At 44.6% G+C, this 20546-nt stretch overlaps 1 protein-coding gene across 1 annotated transcript in view; it reads left to right on the top strand.

Annotated features, from left to right (window-relative positions):
- Fbn1 (fibrillin 1) overlaps nt 1-17270 on the top strand; it is a 207471-nt gene extending 190201 nt beyond the window's left edge. Inside the window, 9 exon segments of the mRNA XM_051144536.1 lie at nt 213-419; nt 3004-3129; nt 3341-3463; nt 6100-6216; nt 6464-6592; nt 7367-7486; nt 11816-12047; nt 15202-15376; nt 16544-17270. Coding sequence (XP_051000493.1) covers nt 213-419; nt 3004-3129; nt 3341-3463; nt 6100-6216; nt 6464-6592; nt 7367-7486; nt 11816-12047; nt 15202-15376; nt 16544-16933 — 1619 coding nt within the window. The 3' untranslated portion in view covers nt 16934-17270.
- Nucleotides 17271-20546: the final 3276 nt, after the last annotated feature.

Genomic DNA, 20546 nt, shown 5'->3' with positions numbered 1-20546 from the left:
ATGCCTGTCTGCCAACTCACGGATTTCTTGTCTTGTTTCCCTCAGACGCCTCCTTTCTCTCTCTCCGCTGTTTCCAGCTTTCCCTTCTCGCTCCTCTTCACCCAGGGTAAAGTGTTACATCCTTTTGGTTTTTTAATATCCGAAAATTCCTACTGCCCCACGCACTCAGGACAGTATCTCAACCCCTCTTTGCCGCGGACTGTCTCTTCCAGACAACCGGGAAGGGTACTGCTTCTCAGAAGTCCTGCAGAACATGTGTCAGATTGGCTCAAGCAACAGGAATCCTGTCACCAAGTCGGAGTGCTGCTGTGATGGAGGTGGAGGCTGGGGACCCCACTGTGAGATCTGCCCCTTTGAGGGCACTGTGGCTTACAAGAAGCTGTGTCCCCACGGCCGAGGATTCATGACTAATGGAGCAGGTACTTCATTCCGTTCTGTTTTCCACAAAAGGTGTGAGCTCTTCTCTCATCGCTAGGTTTTTGTGATTTCATTATAAGACAAAGTCAGCTGCAAGGAGTCTCTGTGTTTCACTGGGGGAACCGATGGCAGTTTGGAACGGACGATCTAGGCTTGTGTCATCTGTGCGATTGAGAGTGACAGAAGTTCTTCCTTGTGGTGCTGTAAACACCCAAAGCCTTTTGCTAAGTGTCCTTGGTCTAGTTGACTGAGTTGGGTGTGATTGGGTCCTTGCCTCTGCGTTGCAAGAGTCCGGAAGAAATGAGACCATTTATAGATGAACGATGAAATAAGTGATGACTTAGTTCCACTCACCAATATTCATTTTAAATCAAAACTAGCTAAGATGTATTATATCAAAGAAGTAGAAATACTACCGGAATGCTAGGAATTGGCGCAAATTGTGTCTGAAATGCACAAGCTGCTCTCAGCCAGAAACCTAGATATGTATGGGGTCCACTGAGGTGTCTGGGGAAGCCCTGAAGACCCAGAAGCCTCACGTGAGCCCACATTTATCAATAGTGATCAGAATTGGGGTTTAGTCTGTACAAGGACTGAGAAGAGCGTCTGATATAGTTCTGTTGTGCTTCTGGGGAGTGGCGCTTAGAAGCAAAAAGAAAGAAAGAAAGAATTAGAAAACGATGTCTGCTGATATTAAATAATTATTTGCCAGTAAAGGGCTGACAACATGTGCAAAGTGCTTGTGTTGGTGCCCTGTCCTAGCTGGGACACAAGGTGGGGGAGAGTGTCTCTGATGGCTATCAGTGCACATTGTCTGTAATGGAGACATGAATAAGGGTGTCTCTTTCTAGTCAACTGCAAAAGCCCAACCCCGTCATCTGCCCCAGAGCCTTGGTTAGTTTCCACCCATCCCATTCTACCCCCACCCCATGTTATGTAATCTGATATTTTTCAGGGTTAACTTCAAATAGGACAAAGAGAATGTTAAGGAACTTTCCTTCTTGTTTTTGAACCTGCAACGTTAGAAAGAAAAGCTGGACTTCCTTTGTCCGACGGGTCCTCTGCTGTGCTTTGCTCATGTGATGCAGGCGGGGCAGCAAGAGTGATGGCTAGATGGAGCAGAGGGCCAAATACGTCTCAGTAGGGTGTTCTGTGAACCCAGAAGAGAAGAATAACACAGAGTTAGAGGACCAATTATGTTAAGGCTTTCCCTTTGTTCGAGTAGCTCCACATTATCACCTCACACAATTATTCATCTGCTATTTGATAAGTTATCATTGCATATTAAATAATCACCTGACATACTCATTCATTAGCTGTTCGATGAGTTACCATATTTTTCCAGCATATAAGATGACTTTTTAACACACACACACAACTGAAAAATCAGAGCCGGGGATGGAGAGATGGCTCAGTGGTTAAGAGCACTGACTGCCCTTCCAGAGGTCCTGAGTTCAATTCTCAGGAGTGGCAGTTAGAAGCAGAAAGAAAGAAAGAAAGAAAGAAAGAAAGAAAGAAAGAAAGAAAGGAAGGAAGGAAGGAAGGAAGGAAGAAAGAGAAAGAAAGCAACCACATGGTGGCTCACAACCATCTATAATGTGATCTGATGTGCATTGTATACATAATAAATAAACAAATCTTTAAAAAAAGAAAGAAAGAAAGGAAAATCAGTGCCAAAGTTGGGGTCGTCTTATATGCTGGGTTCTGACCTACAGCTTGCTTCCCCCTGCTTCATATGTCTGGTGCATGCAGTGGGGGATGCTGCGGCCAATTCCCTGCTCTGTATGGGGGCATATGAAGCAGGGAGGAGCAGGCTGCACACATCTTCCTGTACCTCGAGGAGGGTGGATTGCCTCTCCACCAGAATCTGCCCATTCGACTCAGAGGGCTGTGCATCTTTGGGTTGAGTGTGAAGCATGCTTTAAGGGGCAGTGTAGGCTGGCGCTGGCTGTCTGCGGCATTTAATGAAGTGCCTGGCTGTCTGTGCCCTGCCTGCAAATAGACACATGCCCGAGTCTGCTGCACAGGATGTGCGTTGGAAGAGGGATAGTCATATGTGGCAAGTATACTTTAAACTCTATGTTTTAACTGGAAAACTTAAGTGTTGTCTTATACACCCAGTCATCTTATACGCTGGAAAATATGGTAGTTACCAGTGCATGTAAAATAGTCATCTGACACATTCACTAGCTGTTCAAAGAGTTACCATTATACATTAAATCCACTCTTGAGCCCGGTGGTGGTGGCACACACATTTAATCCCAGCACTCTGGACACAGAAGCAGGCAGATCTTTGTGAGTTCTCAGCCAGCCTGTTCTACAAAGTGAGTTCCAGGACCATAGGGCTGTTACCCTGTTTTGAACAGCCAAAAAAAAAAAAAAATAGAAAAAGAAAAGAAAAAAGGAAAAGAAAAAAGAAAAAGAAAAGAAAGAGAGAAATCTGCTCCGTCTCCTCTTGGTTTAATATTTTGGTCCATAATATAGTAACACAGTCTATGAAATTTTACACTCAAGTGACCTCTATGTATTGATGTTGTCCATTATATATTTTAATGTATTTATTATTGTGATCTATATCTATCCTAGATATTGATGAGTGCAAGGTTATTCACGATGTTTGCCGAAACGGGGAGTGTGTCAATGACAGAGGGTCATATCACTGTATCTGCAAAACAGGCTACACGCCAGATATAACAGGGACTGCCTGTGTAGGTAGGTGATTTTTTTTCTACTGCTTTATTCCTGAGTAGACATGTCAGGCTATAGGAAAGAAAGCCTCACTGTAAAAGTCTAGGATGCATCTCAACTTTAATAGGAAATTATGAGGCGATGATGAAATATTTCACAGAGTTTATAGGTACAGCTATGGAGCATTTGGAAAGCCTTTTGAGTGGGCTTTTACACTGCCTCTCTTCGATCACAGATCTCAATGAGTGCAACCAGGCTCCCAAACCCTGCAATTTTATATGCAAAAACACTGAAGGAAGCTACCAGTGTTCCTGCCCGAAAGGCTACATTCTACAAGAGGATGGGAGAAGCTGCAAAGGTAAGCTGCAAAGGCTTTATCCACTCACCTGCTGCAGGACCTGCTTCCCTGAGCTCAGTGTCTGGGCAGAAAATGGGTCCCTGAGGGTTAAGCTGAGGCCAGGTAAGGTGCTGAAGGCTGGGAGCAGCAGCTATCCTTGCTCGATACCCCATGAGCCTGCATGGAGGACATCCATGAGGGGCTCATTGGTGCCAACTCTCCAAGGCTCTGGTGAGGCTGATTCCCCTCCTTTCCCATTTGCTTTATTTATTCACTCCCTGTTCAACAATGGTGTGGTCTAGGAGGTCTTCATGGCATGATCTTAGAGGTGTATCTGGTTAGAGTAGCATATCAGTTCTATCCCTCTCTCTCTCTGTCTGTCTGTCTATCAATCTATCTATCTATGTATCTATCTATCTACCTACTAATCTATCTATCTATCTATCATCTATCTATCGATCGATGTATCTATCTAGATTTTAAGTTTGCAAAATAAAGCCACTATGCCTTCTAAGAGCTTATCTGAGAGTCATGAAGCATGCAAACCCCATGCAGAAATCTCTCCTCAACTAGAAATTACCTTTTGCAAAATGTGCTCAGTGTATATTCGGCCCTAAATATCTTTTACTAAATCAAACCTTCAGAGGCCCCTCCTATGCATACCTGGTCTTAGGTCCTAGGTCATCCTGTAGCTGGGAAAGATTTTGTTGATCCTAAGACATGATCTTCATCTTCACCAGTGATTACTGTGAGTTCTGGGCAGTGGAAGGCTAACATTCACAGCAAGAGTTAGCTCATGAAAGTGAAGAAACTCATTCAGGGGAAAACATCTCTTCTGTGATGCTCCCCCCAGTGTGAGCCACGACTCCCCCTGCACCCCGACCTCAGTGAACTCTATATAACACTTGCAACTTGAGCAGAAGGAGGTTTAGGAGGGAATGCCTGGAATCTCCAACGAGGGTCTAGTGACCTTCTCCTGACCTCTGTTTATATGAGGGAACAGCAACAGGCTTGACTGTAAGGGTCACTCGCAATTAGCCACAGTGGCTCTGATGAAGATGGTGACCAAGCTGTTATGCTCAGCATCTTTACATCATAGGCCCGTCTCTCTCCTTATTGTCAGAAAGTCCAAGTTTGGCTATGTCTGACATATGTGGATATGTGTCTCACTAACTCTGAGAAGAAAACAGCTAGAAGGGAGGCGCTGGGAGGGGTGTGGGACAGGTAAGAAGAGAGAAGATATCAGGGCAAGATTCATGTAACCATGGAAACAACCCAGTGAAACCCCCTAACTTGTACAGTTTCTATGTGTTGTTGATTATAACGGAAAGAAAAGAGTGGGGGAAGACAGAAGGTATCTGTGAGGATGAGAACAGCTGTATTGGATGGTTCACATTAGTGGAATAGACGACAAGGAGGGCTTGTGACTCTGCTTCCTCCAGTCGCAGGTGTGCCCACGGCTCCCAGCAGGGAAGCCAGTCTGGCTCTGAGGGACGTGCACATCAGTTGGCCTTTCAGCAGTAGAAGAGCTCAAGAAAGGGTCTGTCTGAGGGGACCTCGTGCTGGGATGGGCATGGGGAGGTCCTCTCAGGCGAGGACAGGTGCCCTCTCAGCTGGGAAGGCCACTGGGGAGCAGAGGCAGATGCCAGCGAATCTAACACCACTTGTGCCCCTGTGCAGGGCCTGAATTTAAAAGCACTCCTGAATTCCCAGGCATGTAAAATCTATCCCTTAGGTCCAACATACTTGGTAGTCCTTAACATATTTTTAAATGCTTTTGGATCTTGAAGTGAGTCCAGAAGCTAAGGCTGTAATGAAAGTCTGCTATGGTGTGAGACTGTACAGAGATGAAATAACATTGGGTCTACAGTATAGGCAAGGGGCTTTGGTTGGCTTGGGGATTTTTTTTTGTGGTGCTGGTCATGGTGGTGGTGGTGGTGGTTTTGATTTTGGTTTAATTCATCAAAATCAGATTTTTTTTTTTTTTTTTTTTTTTTGGTCTTTCTTGGTTGTTCAGTTTTATTTTATTCAAAGAAAAACTGCTAACCAAAGAAGCCAAACTGATGGCCTCATTTAAGTTTGTTCTAAATCCAACAGAAAGGGGTTAAGGCAGTGGTTCTTGGACTTCCTAATGCTGTGACTCTTTAATATAATTTTTCATGTTGTGATGACCCCCAACTATATTATTTTTGTTGTTACCTCATAAATGTAATTTAGCTATGGTTGTAAATCGTAATATAGATATCTGTGTTTTCCAATGGTCTTAGGGGGACCCCTGTGAAGAGGTCATGACTCACAGATTAAGAACTACTGAATTAAGAGTACAGATAAATTTCCAGCCTCAACATCTTTTTTGATATCTTCACTTAGATCTTTTTACTGATATGGGAAATCTTTACAGTTGGTTTAAACATTTAGAATGTCCTTCAAAGAAATTTGTTGAGAAACTCTTACATGTCTGTAACTTAAGGCAGATGCACGTCCTTGGATCCCACAGAGCTACTCTCTCTCCTTGCTTTCAAGGCCCACCACCCGCCTTCCTGTCAACCCTTTGCTGTGGCTCTGTGAAGCCTGGAGTCATTTGAGCCCCAGAGCCACTTCCCGCCAATCTGAGCGTGTTCAGCACAACCTGAATTCCATCTCCCGCTTTCTTGCAGATCTTGATGAGTGTGCAACCAAACAGCATAACTGTCAGTTCCTGTGTGTTAACACCATTGGTGGCTTCACGTGCAAATGCCCTCCTGGGTTTACCCAGCACCACACTGCCTGCATCGGTAAGTAGGAAGAAAGACCCTCTATGGGACACAGCAGTTCTTTCAAAGACTTCCCTACACCCTCTGCTATTGGATAACAGCACACCAGGCTCAGCAGCCAGGGAGTGGGGGGGGGAGGGCGGGGGGTGGTGCACACACAGTGTGAAGTCACTGACCTTATTTTGGACTTCTCTGGGTTAACCTCCTCCCATTACAAAGCAGCTTCGGGAAGTGTCACTCTCCTCTTTTCTCCCACTGCTTCCACCAGACAACAATGAGTGCACATCTGATATCAACCTGTGTGGGTCCAAGGGCGTTTGCCAGAACACTCCAGGAAGCTTCACCTGTGAATGCCAGCGGGGCTTCTCACTCGATCAGAGTGGCGCCAGCTGTGAAGGTAGGTACAGACTTCAGCTGTGTCTAGCTAGATGCTCCTTGCAGAGGTGGCCTATGTGCAAGAACAGTGATCTCTCCTGGGTGTGTTAGCACACACCTGTAATCCTAGCGCAGAGAGGCACAGACAGGGGCAGTGCCACAAGCTGGACGTCAGCCAAAAAAATAAAAAGTAAATAAGCAAACAAAAAGGCAAAAAAGGAAAGGGAAAAAAAAAATCTCTGAGAAGGGAAACCACTCAGTTAAAGATGGAGGTATTTGCATGGGCCCGTGCTTCAAAACAGCTCATGCCTCTTCTGTGTAGATCAAGATTGTTCAGTTAACAATTTAACTTAGTATGGCTAACTCCACAGAAGTACCCCGACATCTGACATGTGGGGCCAGAGTCCTTAGATTTCTCCAACATGGACAATACATGTAAGAAGTAACTCTTCTACAAAGGCATAATTAGATGTTTACATTTTAATTGTTGTACTTTTATTTTCTTATTGATATTACTTGGTTTCTAATTCCAGTACAAATAAACAAACAGATCATATCCAGAGCTACCCCACGGCGTGCTTCGTGACTAAACATCATTTTCATCTGTAGACTTTACCAGGAATCTCTGAATATCAGTGTAGCTTTTTTTTTTTTTTTTTTTTTTTTTTTTTTTTTTTGATGTTTTGATAGAATAGTTCTTTTCGATGAAAGGCTTATTTCTAGCATTGCCTTTCAGCTTCCAAGTCAGATAGATGAGGCCTGAAGGGGCTCACGAGAAGCTCTGCTTCCTTTACAGATGTGGACGAGTGCGAGGGCAACCACCGCTGTCAGCATGGCTGCCAGAACATCATCGGAGGCTACCGGTGTAGCTGCCCCCAGGGCTACCTCCAGCATTACCAGTGGAACCAATGTGTAGGCAAGTAGCTCCTCTTCCTTCCAAGAGGCAGGGTGGCCGTCTCCTCAGAGAGTCGGCGCCTTCCTTCTGAAGTAAAGTTACCGAGCCAACAACAGCCCACTGAAGGATGCTCTGCCCTGCTTGAAACCAAAGGGAAGTGATGGTCTTTAAGGAAAAAGAAGGTGGTGAAGGGTGTTTTGGAGACAGCTGAGATGAAATGCCTTAGACATTATTCTACCTCCTCCACTACACTGTGAGCCATCAGCCCACACTGGGGCTCTCTCTGTGATCTCTAGTTCCCTGAAGAGATGTACTTTGGTTTCAGGAAGATGGTGGCCAGACTAGACTAAGTCAATTTAAGAAGCTTGAAGAAGTTTGAGATTCTTATAGACCCAAAGTCCCAAATAGGGCTCGGAGCTCTCAAGAACTAAGTTATCTAGAATAAGCATTGCCATGGGATGGAATGGTCTCCCTCAGTGCGAGGCTATGCAGAGCAGATCTCTTGGACTAGGCCAGCCTGGGTGTCCACTGATAGCTTGTTCACTCTTCCCGGGGGCTGAGTCAGAGGTCAGAAGCCATTAACTCCATTCCTTTCTAGAAGCAAATGGCAGGTTTCGACTTTCAGCTTGAGTAGAACCCACTTGGTCCTACAAAAATACAATCAAGGAAAGCCTACCCTACAGTTGAGAATTTTCTACTGACAATCCCTAACACGACCACTAACCTGCATCGTGACCCTGGTGCCACAGGTCAGACTGGGAGGTTTCAATCAGTCCTAAGGAGTAGTTTTCCAGAGGCTTTAATTGATATGATAATACATCGGAACTCTCTTTTTCATTAAAAAAAAACAAAAAACAAAAAAGAAGAAACCATCACCAATGAAAATTTCAAGTGTAAGAACAAATCAAAATAGTATAGAAAACTAGAACTCCTTATGGAGTCAGTTGCTCAGGGTACACGGGAAGGAAAGGGTCAGAGCAAGTGCAATACAAGTTAACCAAACCATGGTGTTTGCCAGTGTGCAAGGTTGGGTGTGAGTAAGAACATGCTGCCCTCAAGCTGTGGACACAGCGCTGCTGATCTTAATTTGTGCTCCTCTCCTCAGCTCCAACCCAGAGGAGCACATTGACGTTAAATGGTTATTAAATGGTATCAGAGAAGTAGTAAACTACAATAGGAGAGCCCAGAGAAATGAAGGAGAGTTAGCCACCCGAATGAGTATTTACAGAAGCCCAGACAGATGCCTAAGGCTAAAGGACCTTGGAAACTTTCCAGCTTGGCATCGCCTCATAGAGGAACTCCTCAGGCCTTCCAGACCAGACCAGTTTGGCTTCCATACTGGGAGATACTTGGTTTCTTCCCTGATAGTGCAGCTAGGAACAGAGTTAATATTTGCAAGGATCTTTTTTTTCTTTCTTTCTTTTGAGACTGGGTTTCTCTGTGTGGCCTTGGCTATCCTGAATTCACTTTGTAGAGCAGGTTGGCCTTGAACTCACAGAGATCCATCTGCCTCTGCCTCCTCAAGCGCTGAGGTTATAGGCGTGTGCCACCACACCCTGCTGCGAGTATCTTTTTTTGTGTGTGATAAATGCACTGCCATTCTGCTAATGTTGATTCACTTTGTGCCTATTAGCAAAAAGCAGACTAAATCCAAGTGATAGATTGGCAGGTCTTGCCCATAGCTACCCATGCCTCGTGGTTTATTCGTCTGGGTCCCATGAGCTAACCCATGTGGAGAAGAAGAGGTCAGAGGTTCTGACGCTTTACACACGTCAGTACTGTGGAGGCTGGGAGCGGGTGGAAAGGATGGAGGAGCCATGGAGGGTCAAGAGAAAATGGTCATCCCAGATGACTGCTTAAGTAAACACCCTCAGCTCTTTATCAAACAAACCAGACCTATGTCAAACAAAGAATAAAGATGGCCTCCATTGGTATCTATAGCATAGTTCATTCCTTATTTCAAATAAGGGGAAATAATGCAGACAACATTGTACTTGATCTGTCTATTTAAGATCTCTGTAGACTAAGGGGCCTTGGATGGAGACAAGGTCTTTAGAGCATCTTTGAATAGGCAAAGTGACTGGAGGGAAAAGGGAAAGAAGGTAAAGATAGATAGATAGGTAGGTAGGTAGATAGATAGATAGATAGATAGATAGATAGATTATATATATATATATATATATATCCATAAATAATACTAGACATACACACAACTGATACTAAATGTTAGTACTTATCAGCAAAACCCCTAGGCCTTTCACTTTTACATACCTATTTACTAATTTTAAATACATGACATGAAAGAAGAGAGATGGCCAGGCATGGTAGCACACACTTTTAATCCCAGCACTCGAGAGGCAGAGGCAGGTGGATCACTGTGAGTTCAAGACCAACCTGGTCTGCAAAGTGAGTCTAGGACAGCCAATGCTACACAGAGAAATGCTGTCTTGAAAAAAAATAAAAAGAAAAAAAGAAGAAGAGAAATTATCTAGTAAAAGAAAGGGGATGAAGGCAGAGAAGGGGGAAAGGGTATAGGAGATTGAGTACGGTCAGATTACACTTGGATGGCAATGCCTTTATTAGACTTATCACTGTATACAATCTATACAATGAATATGCACCAATTTAAGTATTTGAGAGCTGGTTAATTGGCTCAGTGCATAAAGGCAGTTGCTGCCAATGCTGGTGACTAGAATTCAGTCCAGAGAATCCATAGAGTGGAAGGAAAGAGGACTCTCACTATTGTCCTGTGATCTCCACATACTGCTCTCTCTTGTATGTGCCTGTATGTGCACACATACACACACACAATAAAAAGATTTTTTTAATGTTATTTAGAGTATTTGGAGAAAAAGAGAAGAAAAGTGTTCTCTGAACAAAGAAGGTCAAATTAGTTATAGGAGAGAAGAAATACCAGTTCCAACATGGGTATGCTCTTGCAAGCCAGTATGGTATAAAGAGCATAACCCTTGCAGTCAGACAGCCCAGATGGGGCCCTGGCCTGGTTGCTTCTCGGAGGTGGTAGGAAGGTTTGTACAAATGAATGTGAGTCACTTCCCACCCCACCCCGTAGCCTATCCACCCCCCAGTGGGTGCTCCTTTCCCTCCTGGCTTCCACTGGCTGTCCATGGGACGAAGGCCATGCTCCTTAGAGTGTGCTGTAGCTCTGAAGATAGGTCTCTCCAGCAAGTTCCCAGCATGCCCTACCATGGTTGGTCCAGAAAAAGAATATTAGAGATTTTTAAAAGTACGTAGATTGAAATAATGAGACAGTTACAATCCTTTGAACTGATGTTTTTGAAAGTTGTGTTTCTGGGACTGGAGTGGCGATGGCTTAGTGGTTAAGAGTTACTGGTTGCTCTTCCAGAGGACCTAGGTTCGATTCCCAGCACCCACATTGTAGCTCACAATTGTCTATAATACCAGTTCTAGGCGATCTTGAGCCCTTTTCTGGCCTGTATGTGACATACAGATGAACATATAATAATTATTATTTTTTTAATTTTAAAGAATTGTTCTAGTTTCCTATCTCTTGCCTCCAGGCTGTGCAGGCTCCTATAGTAGGCTGCCTGGCAGAAACCATGTCTCATAGATTTTCCCCTCCTCTGTTACTGTCTGAAAAGTCTGCATGGAATCTCTCCCAGCCACACTTAGCTTTAGTCATGGCTCAGACACTGGAGCCACAGATGGTTTGGATAGGCATCCAGAGAGAAAGCAGACATACCAGGAGATACGACTTAGCTAAGAATAGGCACTGGGGATGTCCTTGCAGAGTTTTTGAAAAGGAAACACAAATGGGCCAGGTTCTCCTCCCTTGTAGGGCATCAGCCATCCCTAGACCTGTTATGCCTTGCATCAGGAAGGCCCGAATCTGGAGGTCTCTGCTCTGGGGATAGCCATCCTGAGACCACTTGTGAAGCAAGAACACAAACAGCTGTATGGTCCCTTCCCACCTGCCCTAAACCCCACATTTTAGCTGTGGTCCTGCCTTACATGGAGCAGAACAAGCTAGCACTGGCTTTCAGTGAGAACCAGCGTATGAGGCTCCTCATAGTGATATCCTTGGTGCTCCCTGCCACTGTATTTAGCCAGCGTGGCAAGAGCTACTTGCATCTTCACACCTCTCTCTCTCTCTCTCTCTCTCTCTCTCTCTCTCTCTCTCTCTCTCTCTCTCTCTCTCTCTCTCTCTCTCTCTCTTGTTCTGTCCACGCTGGCCACACTTTCTCTACCCGAGAGTCTGCCCACCTACCTATCGGCCATCTGCTCAGTCAGGAGGAACACAACCCAAACTCCTCCTTGGAGTCCTATGGCAAGCGTCACACATGTCCTGTTTCCTTGTTTTCGCCGCAGACGAGAACGAATGTCTGAGTGCACATGTCTGCGGGGGAGCCTCCTGCCACAACACCCTAGGGAGTTACAAGTGCATGTGTCCCACCGGCTTCCAGTATGAGCAGTTCAGCGGTGGCTGTCAAGACATCAATGAGTGTGGCTCAGCACAGGCCCCCTGCAGCTATGGCTGCTCCAACACAGAGGGTGGCTACCTGTGCGGCTGTCCTCCAGGATACTTCCGCATAGGCCAAGGGTAAGTATTGCTCTTCCTGCCCTGGCTTGGTGGCTCTCTGAATATGCATAGGTACCTAATCACCCGCCCTACTCAAGAGCTACATTTTCTCTAACCCTCAAGATTATTCCAGTTAGCTTTGAGAACGCTGGAGAGGAGCATCTGTCAGGGGGTATCCAGGTTTCTAGAAACTCATAGAATACCCAACAACGCGATGCAGCTACACTGTGCACATCTCACGGAGCAGCCTCTCTGTCTCTTGTTCTTCACGTGCTGCAGAGGATGGCTTTCTTCAAGAACGCCCAGCAGGGTCAGCTGATGCAGAGCCGGGCCCGCGCTACACACCCGACGCACCTCCCACGGCAGCATCCTGGGCTCTGTCTTGACTTACAGTGCTTTCTTTTCTAGTTCGCATCAGGTTATAGATAACTTTTGCTGGAGGTCTCCTTACAACATCTTTTGCCCTTCACTCTTGAATTTATGTTAGAAATGATCAAAACAGGCACATTAAATGTGAGTTGGAATAATTAGCTGTCTTTTCCAAGTAGACAATTTTACAAAGTAATGTGAATATGAGTTATGCATGTGACGGCTGGGCCAGAGAAGGAACACTGTTTCCCTCAGTGTGCTGTGGAATTGATATTAGACTCTAGAGGTCTTCTCTACCCTGGATAGTTCCCACATACTCAAGACAGAGATTTTTTTGTGGTTTATAAATTATTTAAGGGACAGTAACTGGGCAGATATCAACCCTCTAAGCTATTTTGTTATTTCCCAGCTACATGTACCATAATATTGTTTGCCATATGTTCTGTTTGGCTGCTTCTGCTCCATCAAGCCAGCCCTCATGGCCACCTGCTCATGGTCCATACTGTCCCATGGTGATTTCCTTCTCCCTGGCTTTCTCTACATCTTCTCCTTCCCACCTCGTGATCCCTCTGAGCCCCAAATCCTGGAAACCTAAGCCCCACCTACTTCTCTTCTACCCGGCTACAGACTTCAGCAACTTTATTAACCAATCGACCTATAAGTTAGGTCGAGCAAGGTTTATACAACAAAGATCAGTGTTTGTGAGGCTGCACTCATCTGGGTAGCAGCCAGATCTTGGGGGCCAATAATTATCATTAGAATACATAGCACCAGACCTAACCCCAACATCAGTGGCTTAAAATTTTAGTAATTATTTAAGGTTGAGGTCTTCCCTAATGACTTGAGTATACATCTAGTTCATGAATTTAACTTCTTAATTAGAATTCTCTCTCTCTTAATTAGAACTCTCTGTTTCATATTTATATGTGTGTGTGTATATATATATATATAATTACATACACACTTATCCCAAATATGAGCTCAGTGGTCCTGGAGTCTATGACACCCTGGCACTCAGGGACTTATTCCAGTCTGCATAAACTTCAAGGTAGAAGATTGCTTCGTGGGAAGCTCTTGGAATGCCAGCAGTAGGACCCAAATTCCCAGATGTCTGTCTGACTCTCAATTGACTCATTTTTTTTTTTTTATAGTTTAATGCCAGAACCATTTTTCCCAGAAAAAAAAAATTGTGACACTCCAAACTGGCTTTTTGCCAGTGGGATTGTGTAGTCACATTTCTTATAAGTGGTGCTCCTGGAACAAGAGGATCCCGGAGAGATGTTCTGAGAAAGGAGCCGAGCCTATAGATTTTGGGCTAACTTCCTGGAACCATCCTGTATATGGATGCACAGGATGGGCATTTCCTCCTTCATCCATTTCCTTGTTTACCCATGTTCCACGCTGCGAAGTGAAGAGGAAAGAAATGTGTGCGTTTAGGAAGACCCTAGGAAATAGAGAGACGCACAAAAGTATAGTGAGAATCCTGTGTACAAGCAAGGAAATGAGCTGTGGACAGTAGGTCAGCTGCCACAGTCCCAGAAGCAGTTTAGTAAGGCTTGGCGCACATTTTGTGATAGAAACCCACCCTTGTATGACAGTTTTGGCCTCCTCTCTGTGACATCACTGGAGTGGACTCTACCCCCTAAATGAGGGTTGTCTTAGGATAATTCCCAGCTTCTTGGCCCACTGAGAAAGGGGGCCATACAAAGACAAGTCAGATACTGTGTGAAGCCCATCCCATAACTTGGCTTCAGTAACTGGAAGGCAAAGAAAGAAGGATTAGATCTCTCTTGGGTTTGGGTTTGTTTTTCCGCCTTCACATGAGTCAGATCCAGTGGCCTTGGTGGTTTGAAATGACTTGACATTAAACTGTTTCCCACAGTTGGGCAAAGCTCTGCTCTGACCCATACTGTCCATAGGAACGAACTGTATATCTTCACAGCACAGTGCTGTATCAACCCCAGTCACCACCTGGACTTCTCTTCCTACTGCAAGAGCAGTCTGCAAGAGCAAACTGTCAAATGGAAGCAGTTGCTTACCCAACAGACTGGGGAGGGGTGGTTGTGGCAGTGGAACAGGACAAGAAGTGGGCTATTAAGGACCTGAAGACCACTCCATACTTGAGCTATCAGGGCCCAGAAGAAGACATGGACACAAAACATAAAAACATGGGACATAAAAGAATAAAAGACTCAGGTGGTAAGAGCAGAGGTAGCAGCAAGAGGGTGGAAGACATATGACAAAGATAGCCACGAAAATACACTTTGTCCAAATATGTCATAACGGTATCTGACATATTTCATGCTGATTTAAAAAATTAAAACATAAAAACGAAGTCACAGCAGGGAAAAAAATACATTGTCCTGAAAGAGGCCCTATAAATGGCCCACCTGCCTGCTCACTGCTGCCTCCTAGAGGTATAGCTGGCAGAGGACAATTCCTTACTGCCATGGGGCAAAATTCATAAAAGAAGACATGTTTCAGTGACCTACTGAGTCACATGATCGCCCTCACCCTTGAGTGGCAGTTTTCAGTGTGTCCCCTCCCTGCATGAGTACTGCAAAGGTTTGTGCCAGTAGGCTGAGAGATGACGGACAACAAAGTATACAAACCAGTCTTAAGGGATGGAGCTCTGTGCTGAGGGGCCTGGGGACTAAGAGTTCTAAACACAGGGCATAGGTATGACTTTCAGAAGCAGATGACTGTCCAGTGGGCTATCTAGTGTCCGTTTGCTATCTAGTGAGGATGCTGGGTGTCAGAGCTACTGGGTCTGATGGAAGTTGCCTTGTGCTCCCTTCTGTGGTAGGCACTGTGTTTCTGGAATGGGCATGGGCCGAGGAGGCCCAGAGCCACCTGCCAGTGGTGAGATGGACGACAATTCACTGTCCCCAGAGGCGTGCTATGAGTGTAAGATCAATGGCTACCCCAAACGAGGCAGGAAACGGAGAAGCACAAATGAAACGGATGCCTCTGATGTCCAGGTAGGTCGGAGTCAGTCTCTTCTCGCCTGCTGATATGTAAGGGCCCCTGGGCTCCTGTGCTTTTCTCCAAGGACACCCCAAAGTGTGAGCATTCTTCCCAGACAGAAAGCCCTGTCATTCTCCTGGCTCTAGCAGTCTTTTAATAAGGGGCTTGAAGGGAGGGGTGAGGAGTTGTTTTTATTTTCTTTATTTATTTTGGCTGCCTTCGAGAGTGGCAGTTTGAAAGGTTTTCACACACTTGCTCACTTCCTCTGTCTCACCAAGAAGAAAGTCAACCGCCCACCCAGTGTCTGCAGACTGGACAAGGTCTGAAGCCAGGAACAGCTGGTGGGCAGAAAGGCATGCACACATGGTGCTCCCCTCACCGGGGAAGCTGAGGTCTAGAAAGTAGAGGCTCCTCCAGTGAAGGAGTCACATGGTGTGTGGGGGAACTTGGATGGTGAGCAGGAACACACGATGCTATATGAAGTCAGGAATGCATTCATGCACCCAGATCTCTGGCTCGAGGCTGGGAGCATCTAGTCTCGGTGGTCCTAAAGAGGCAAGCAGAAAGCTCCGTGAAAAGCAGGGAACATTAGCAGCTCATCAGAGCCAGGAAGTAGGTCCATAGGTGTGTCCCTCCAAAGGGATTGCTTTCCTGTCAGTGAGCAAAAACTGAGCTTGACACGTTCTGAGCCTGAGATACCTACGCTGCAACCCACCTGCTGTGGTTTGGGAAATGAGATAGGTCTTTGGAAAGAAAACAATCTATAAACTGAGCGTTTAAAAAAAAAAAAAATCACTGCATCTGAATCACCTGGAAGGCTTGTTAGGCTGGATTGCTAGGAAGAGCCCCAGGGAATCTAATTCTACAGGCAGCCAGAGACTGCCTTTTTTAGGGACCACATTTTGAGACCTACTGAGAGACTGCTCCTCCCCCAATACAAATGATTTCAACCTGGCTTCCTGCCATCAATTAAAAAAAAAAAATTTTTTTTTTGAGAACGCATTTGTGATTTAAACAAAGTGCCTGTGAGTGTGCCTTTCCAGCATAACATATACTGCATGAGCAGAAAACTCTATTTGGCTAGAGACTTGAATGGCTTTTTTTTTTTTTTTTTAATTTCCAGTATGAGAACTAAAGAACATAATTAGTTGGATGTAACCCACTACTGTGTGTCTTTCCAGGATGGGTCTGAGATGGAAGCCAACGTGAGCCTTGCGAGTTGGGATGTGGAGAAGCCAGCTAGCTTTGCCTTCAATATTTCCCACATCAATAACAAGGTCCGCATCCTAGAACTCCTGCCAGCCCTTACGACTCTGACGAACCACAACAGATACTTGATTGAGTCTGGAAATGAAGACGGCTTCTTCAAAATCAAACAGAAAGAAGGGGTCAGCTACCTCCACTTCACGAAGAAGAAGCCAGTGGCTGGAACCTATTCCTTACACATCAGTAGCACTCCACTTTATAAAAGGAAAGAACTCAACCAGTTAGAAGACAGGCATGACAAAGACTACCTCAGCGGGGAACTGGGCGATAACCTGAAGATGAAAATTCAGATCCTGCTTCATTAACTCACCATCCAGAGACCAAATAAGTAAAAACAAAAAGGAAAAAAAAAAAAAAAAAAAAGCAACTTTAGGTAGGTAGAATTATATTTTCCCCAAACCAGAACCTTCACACCATGGTACAAATCGTTCACCGAGTCAATCTGTGCAAAATGATCACGGTTCTTGAATGACAGCATCGAGGTGGGACAGTGATGATCCTGGTTCAGACAACCACTTTCTCAGGCATCTCGTGAGTAGCCCAGCTACCTTGCCGTACGTGTTGATTCCTGAAAACTGGGACGCGAATATCCACTGAGGTTGGCCATCCATGCCGACGGGCTCTACATTGCAGCTGCCGCGCAGAAACGTGCTCCCGCTTGATGGACTGTTCCATTTGCTTTCAGATTTCGAAACTTCCGCTTCTCCGAGTGCAAGTAGTAGGTCGGCCGCTTATGGTGTCTATTTGGTGCTAGTAAAGTCTCAAAATAGATTTATTGATGCACTGTAGTAAGTACACAGGTTAGAAACCAAATTGCCAAGTATTCAGCTCAAGTACTTCATGTCAACCAATCAACCAAAGTTAGTTCAGTAGCTTATCTCACTTATGAATATAATACATTACATGTAAATTAAGTGTGTGTATACTGTAATCGTGCTATTTTTTATCATTGAAACATTTATAAACTAGAATAATAAAGCCCTTAATGTGAGGGTTTGTAATGGTGCTTGTTAAGACCAAAGACTTGTTAAACATCTACACCACACGGTAGTGGATTCTCTGTGACTGGCCCACTTGTGCGCTGAGGCTGGGGAGGACAAGAAAACAGTCTCAGCCACCAGAGGATCACCAGTGCATTCTACATCACCTAGCAAGTGCAATATGCCAAAATCGCTCTCAGTCATTCCTGTCAGCAAGGGGTTAATGTCATGATGTCATAATAAAGTGATCACTCCCTCCCTCCCTTTTTTAGTTTACTCCTTGGTTTTGTGTTCTTGTGTGGATTGAGGCTGGAGGGGCCTTTCTGGAGGTGAAATAAAGTCTCCTGGGTTTAAAGTTTCCTTGTTCTGTTATCTGTGCCATCTACGGGTGTGTAGCCTAAGCACTGGGAGAAGAAATCGCATCTTCAGTTAGTCCCTCAATTGCTATCACTAATTGCTGAATGCTCGGTTCGTGCACGTGACTTAACTAGGAAGACATTTAGATCGCAGCATCGTTTCTAAAATGTGACGTTTAAACTCCCAGATTTAAGAACTTTCAGATATACTGTTCAGTCATCCTCTTCAAACATCTGAACTCTATGCCCCTTCCCCACACTGTTGGCAAGGTGCTCTGTCTTCTCCCCTGTCTGGTGTTGGTCAATGCTAGACTCATTACAGAGAGCCAAAGCCAAGCTGAGTTCAACTTAATGCTGCCACTCTTGGTTTTCAGATGTCCTAACTTGAAAAAGGCTGGTTTATTTTAAATGCAATATTCAATATTTAACTGTTAAGCTCATTCAGTTAATAGGAGAAAAAAAAATGTTAAATCCCCCAGGCCAGCAAAACAGTTTGTGGTAGTGAAAATAAGACGAATTAACCTTGTTACATGAAGGGAGGGTGAGAGTGGAATTTTCCAAGACATGGGAAAGTCCTCTCAAATTCTTGGAAGCGTGGGCTAAAGCCAGTAGAGTAGGCTACGGTCTATGCTTTTCCAGAAAGCAGAACTAGTGTCAACTGCTCTACGCCTCAGTTTAACACATACCTTCCTAATGAGAAAACTACCCATTGAGAGGATGGGCTTCCTGGAAATGTGTTGAGTTCAGCTAGCTTAGACAGGGGTGCTGGCATCTATTTAATGCCCATGAGTATCTTAGAGAGTCTGTTATTTTTGTTTGTTGGTTGGTTTGTCTAGATTTTGTTTTTAGTTTTGTTTTTTCTTTTTTGTATGTTTGTTTAATCTCTGGTTTTGACATCCAGAAGGATCTTGGCCATGATCGTTGCTCAGCAGAGAAGAGCGGGAGATGACGACGAGTAGGAGGTTAAAATGCAAGTCAGAATTTCCTTTGAACTTTGCACCTATCACTCTGTGACAGAAGTGTATTAAAATTGCTAGTGAAGAATTGATAACATGTGGCAAACTATGGTTTTCATGTGGAAAACGTCTTTGACAATTTAACCAGAACTATATTCCTTTCAATAATAGATTTTCTTTATAACAAACACCAGAAGAAAATGGAGTTGGCATGTGGTAGACTACTTTGATATTTTTAATAGTCTAAATCTGGATTTTATTTATTCAGAGCCAGCAGTGTGAAATGGCATATTTTCCATGTTTCTGACTATAACACAACATTTTCCCCATTGTTCCACTGTAAATATATTCTCTCGTAAAATCTCTTTCTCTCCCAAGGTTTCAACCTGCACCTTTCAATTGTTTGGGGCCTTTTCATTGTACTTTTGATAGTCCAGGAGTTTATGCTGTGACCCATTCAGAAGCCTGAGAACACTTTGTCATCCCCACAGCCCATTTCATTTGCGTTTCTGTAAGAAGTGAACTTAGCTGCCCTTGTGAAATGTTTAAACTTGCATAAGCAGCTAAATTTTTGTGCAACACATCGTGCTTTACTCAGCCAAAACTGCTTTGGATGCTGCCATTACAAATACTGTTCCACTTCAGAAGTCATGCTTGTAAATTAGATGGGCCAAAGCAGAGGACAATCGGGTTGATAATATAAACATATTCTATACCTATAAGCTGCTGGAGTTTTCAAGTGACAGGTCAGCTTTGTCCACACTATGGACTTTACTCTAGCTTTAATTGTAGTTTTTAGAGATATATACCAGAAACACAGCTGTTCACTGGCTTAAGGACATTGTTTTTAAATGGTAGGAGATGAATAGCACCAGAAAGATTGGCTTTCACATACACATCCCCATAGGCATGTGTTTGGAACATTTGACACTACAGGACCTGGCAATGCCACAAAATCTGTTATTTCAACTAATTACTAGTGAATCCTATTTCTCTTTTCTTTAAAAAAAAAAAAAAAAGTCATGGCCATCCTTTTAGGAAATGAGCTGTTTGCATCCTTGACCTTTCTGTGTGCATGGAAAGGTCACGTTTGATTGTTGGCTAGTAGACTCTGTATCCTAGCAGGTAAGTTGTGAGTCATGCTGGCTCATTAGCCATTATTGTTTTTGACCCCTGTGACTATTCATATTTCATAAAAGTCCTCGGCACCCTGCCTTCTCCTTCTTCTTTGTCCCCTGGGATCGGTTACGGTGTCAGCTAAAAGGCTCCAAAGCTTCTCAGTATTTCTCCAATCCAGACAAGAGCTCAGATTCAAGGTTAAGCAGCGCAGAGGCAGGGCCTTTGGCAGGGGAGAAGTCCACATTCAGCAGTGCCTGCCTGGCTTCCCTCCCCACCTGACCTGTTCCGTGCAGCTGTGCTGGGAGTTGCAGGGAATAGGAGAGATCCGGTTCCTCTTCACCCTAAAGCACTCGCTTGGGGAGAATGAAGTTAAACCTAAATGATTAAACTCTTTGGGTCTGGAAATGGAGCTATTTGAAAACATCCGGATGATAATCATGCCTCCCATCCAGCCTCCCAGACACAAACAGCAAGGGGTCACAGACTTGTGGAGCTGTGCCTACATGC

This window comes from Acomys russatus, chromosome 4 (genome assembly GCF_903995435.1).
Source record: "Acomys russatus chromosome 4, mAcoRus1.1, whole genome shotgun sequence".
Classification (NCBI taxonomy): Eukaryota; Metazoa; Chordata; class Mammalia; order Rodentia; family Muridae; genus Acomys; species Acomys russatus.
The sequence above is the reverse complement of the archived record's forward strand: the minus strand, read 5'-3'. Positions and strand labels throughout refer to the sequence as shown.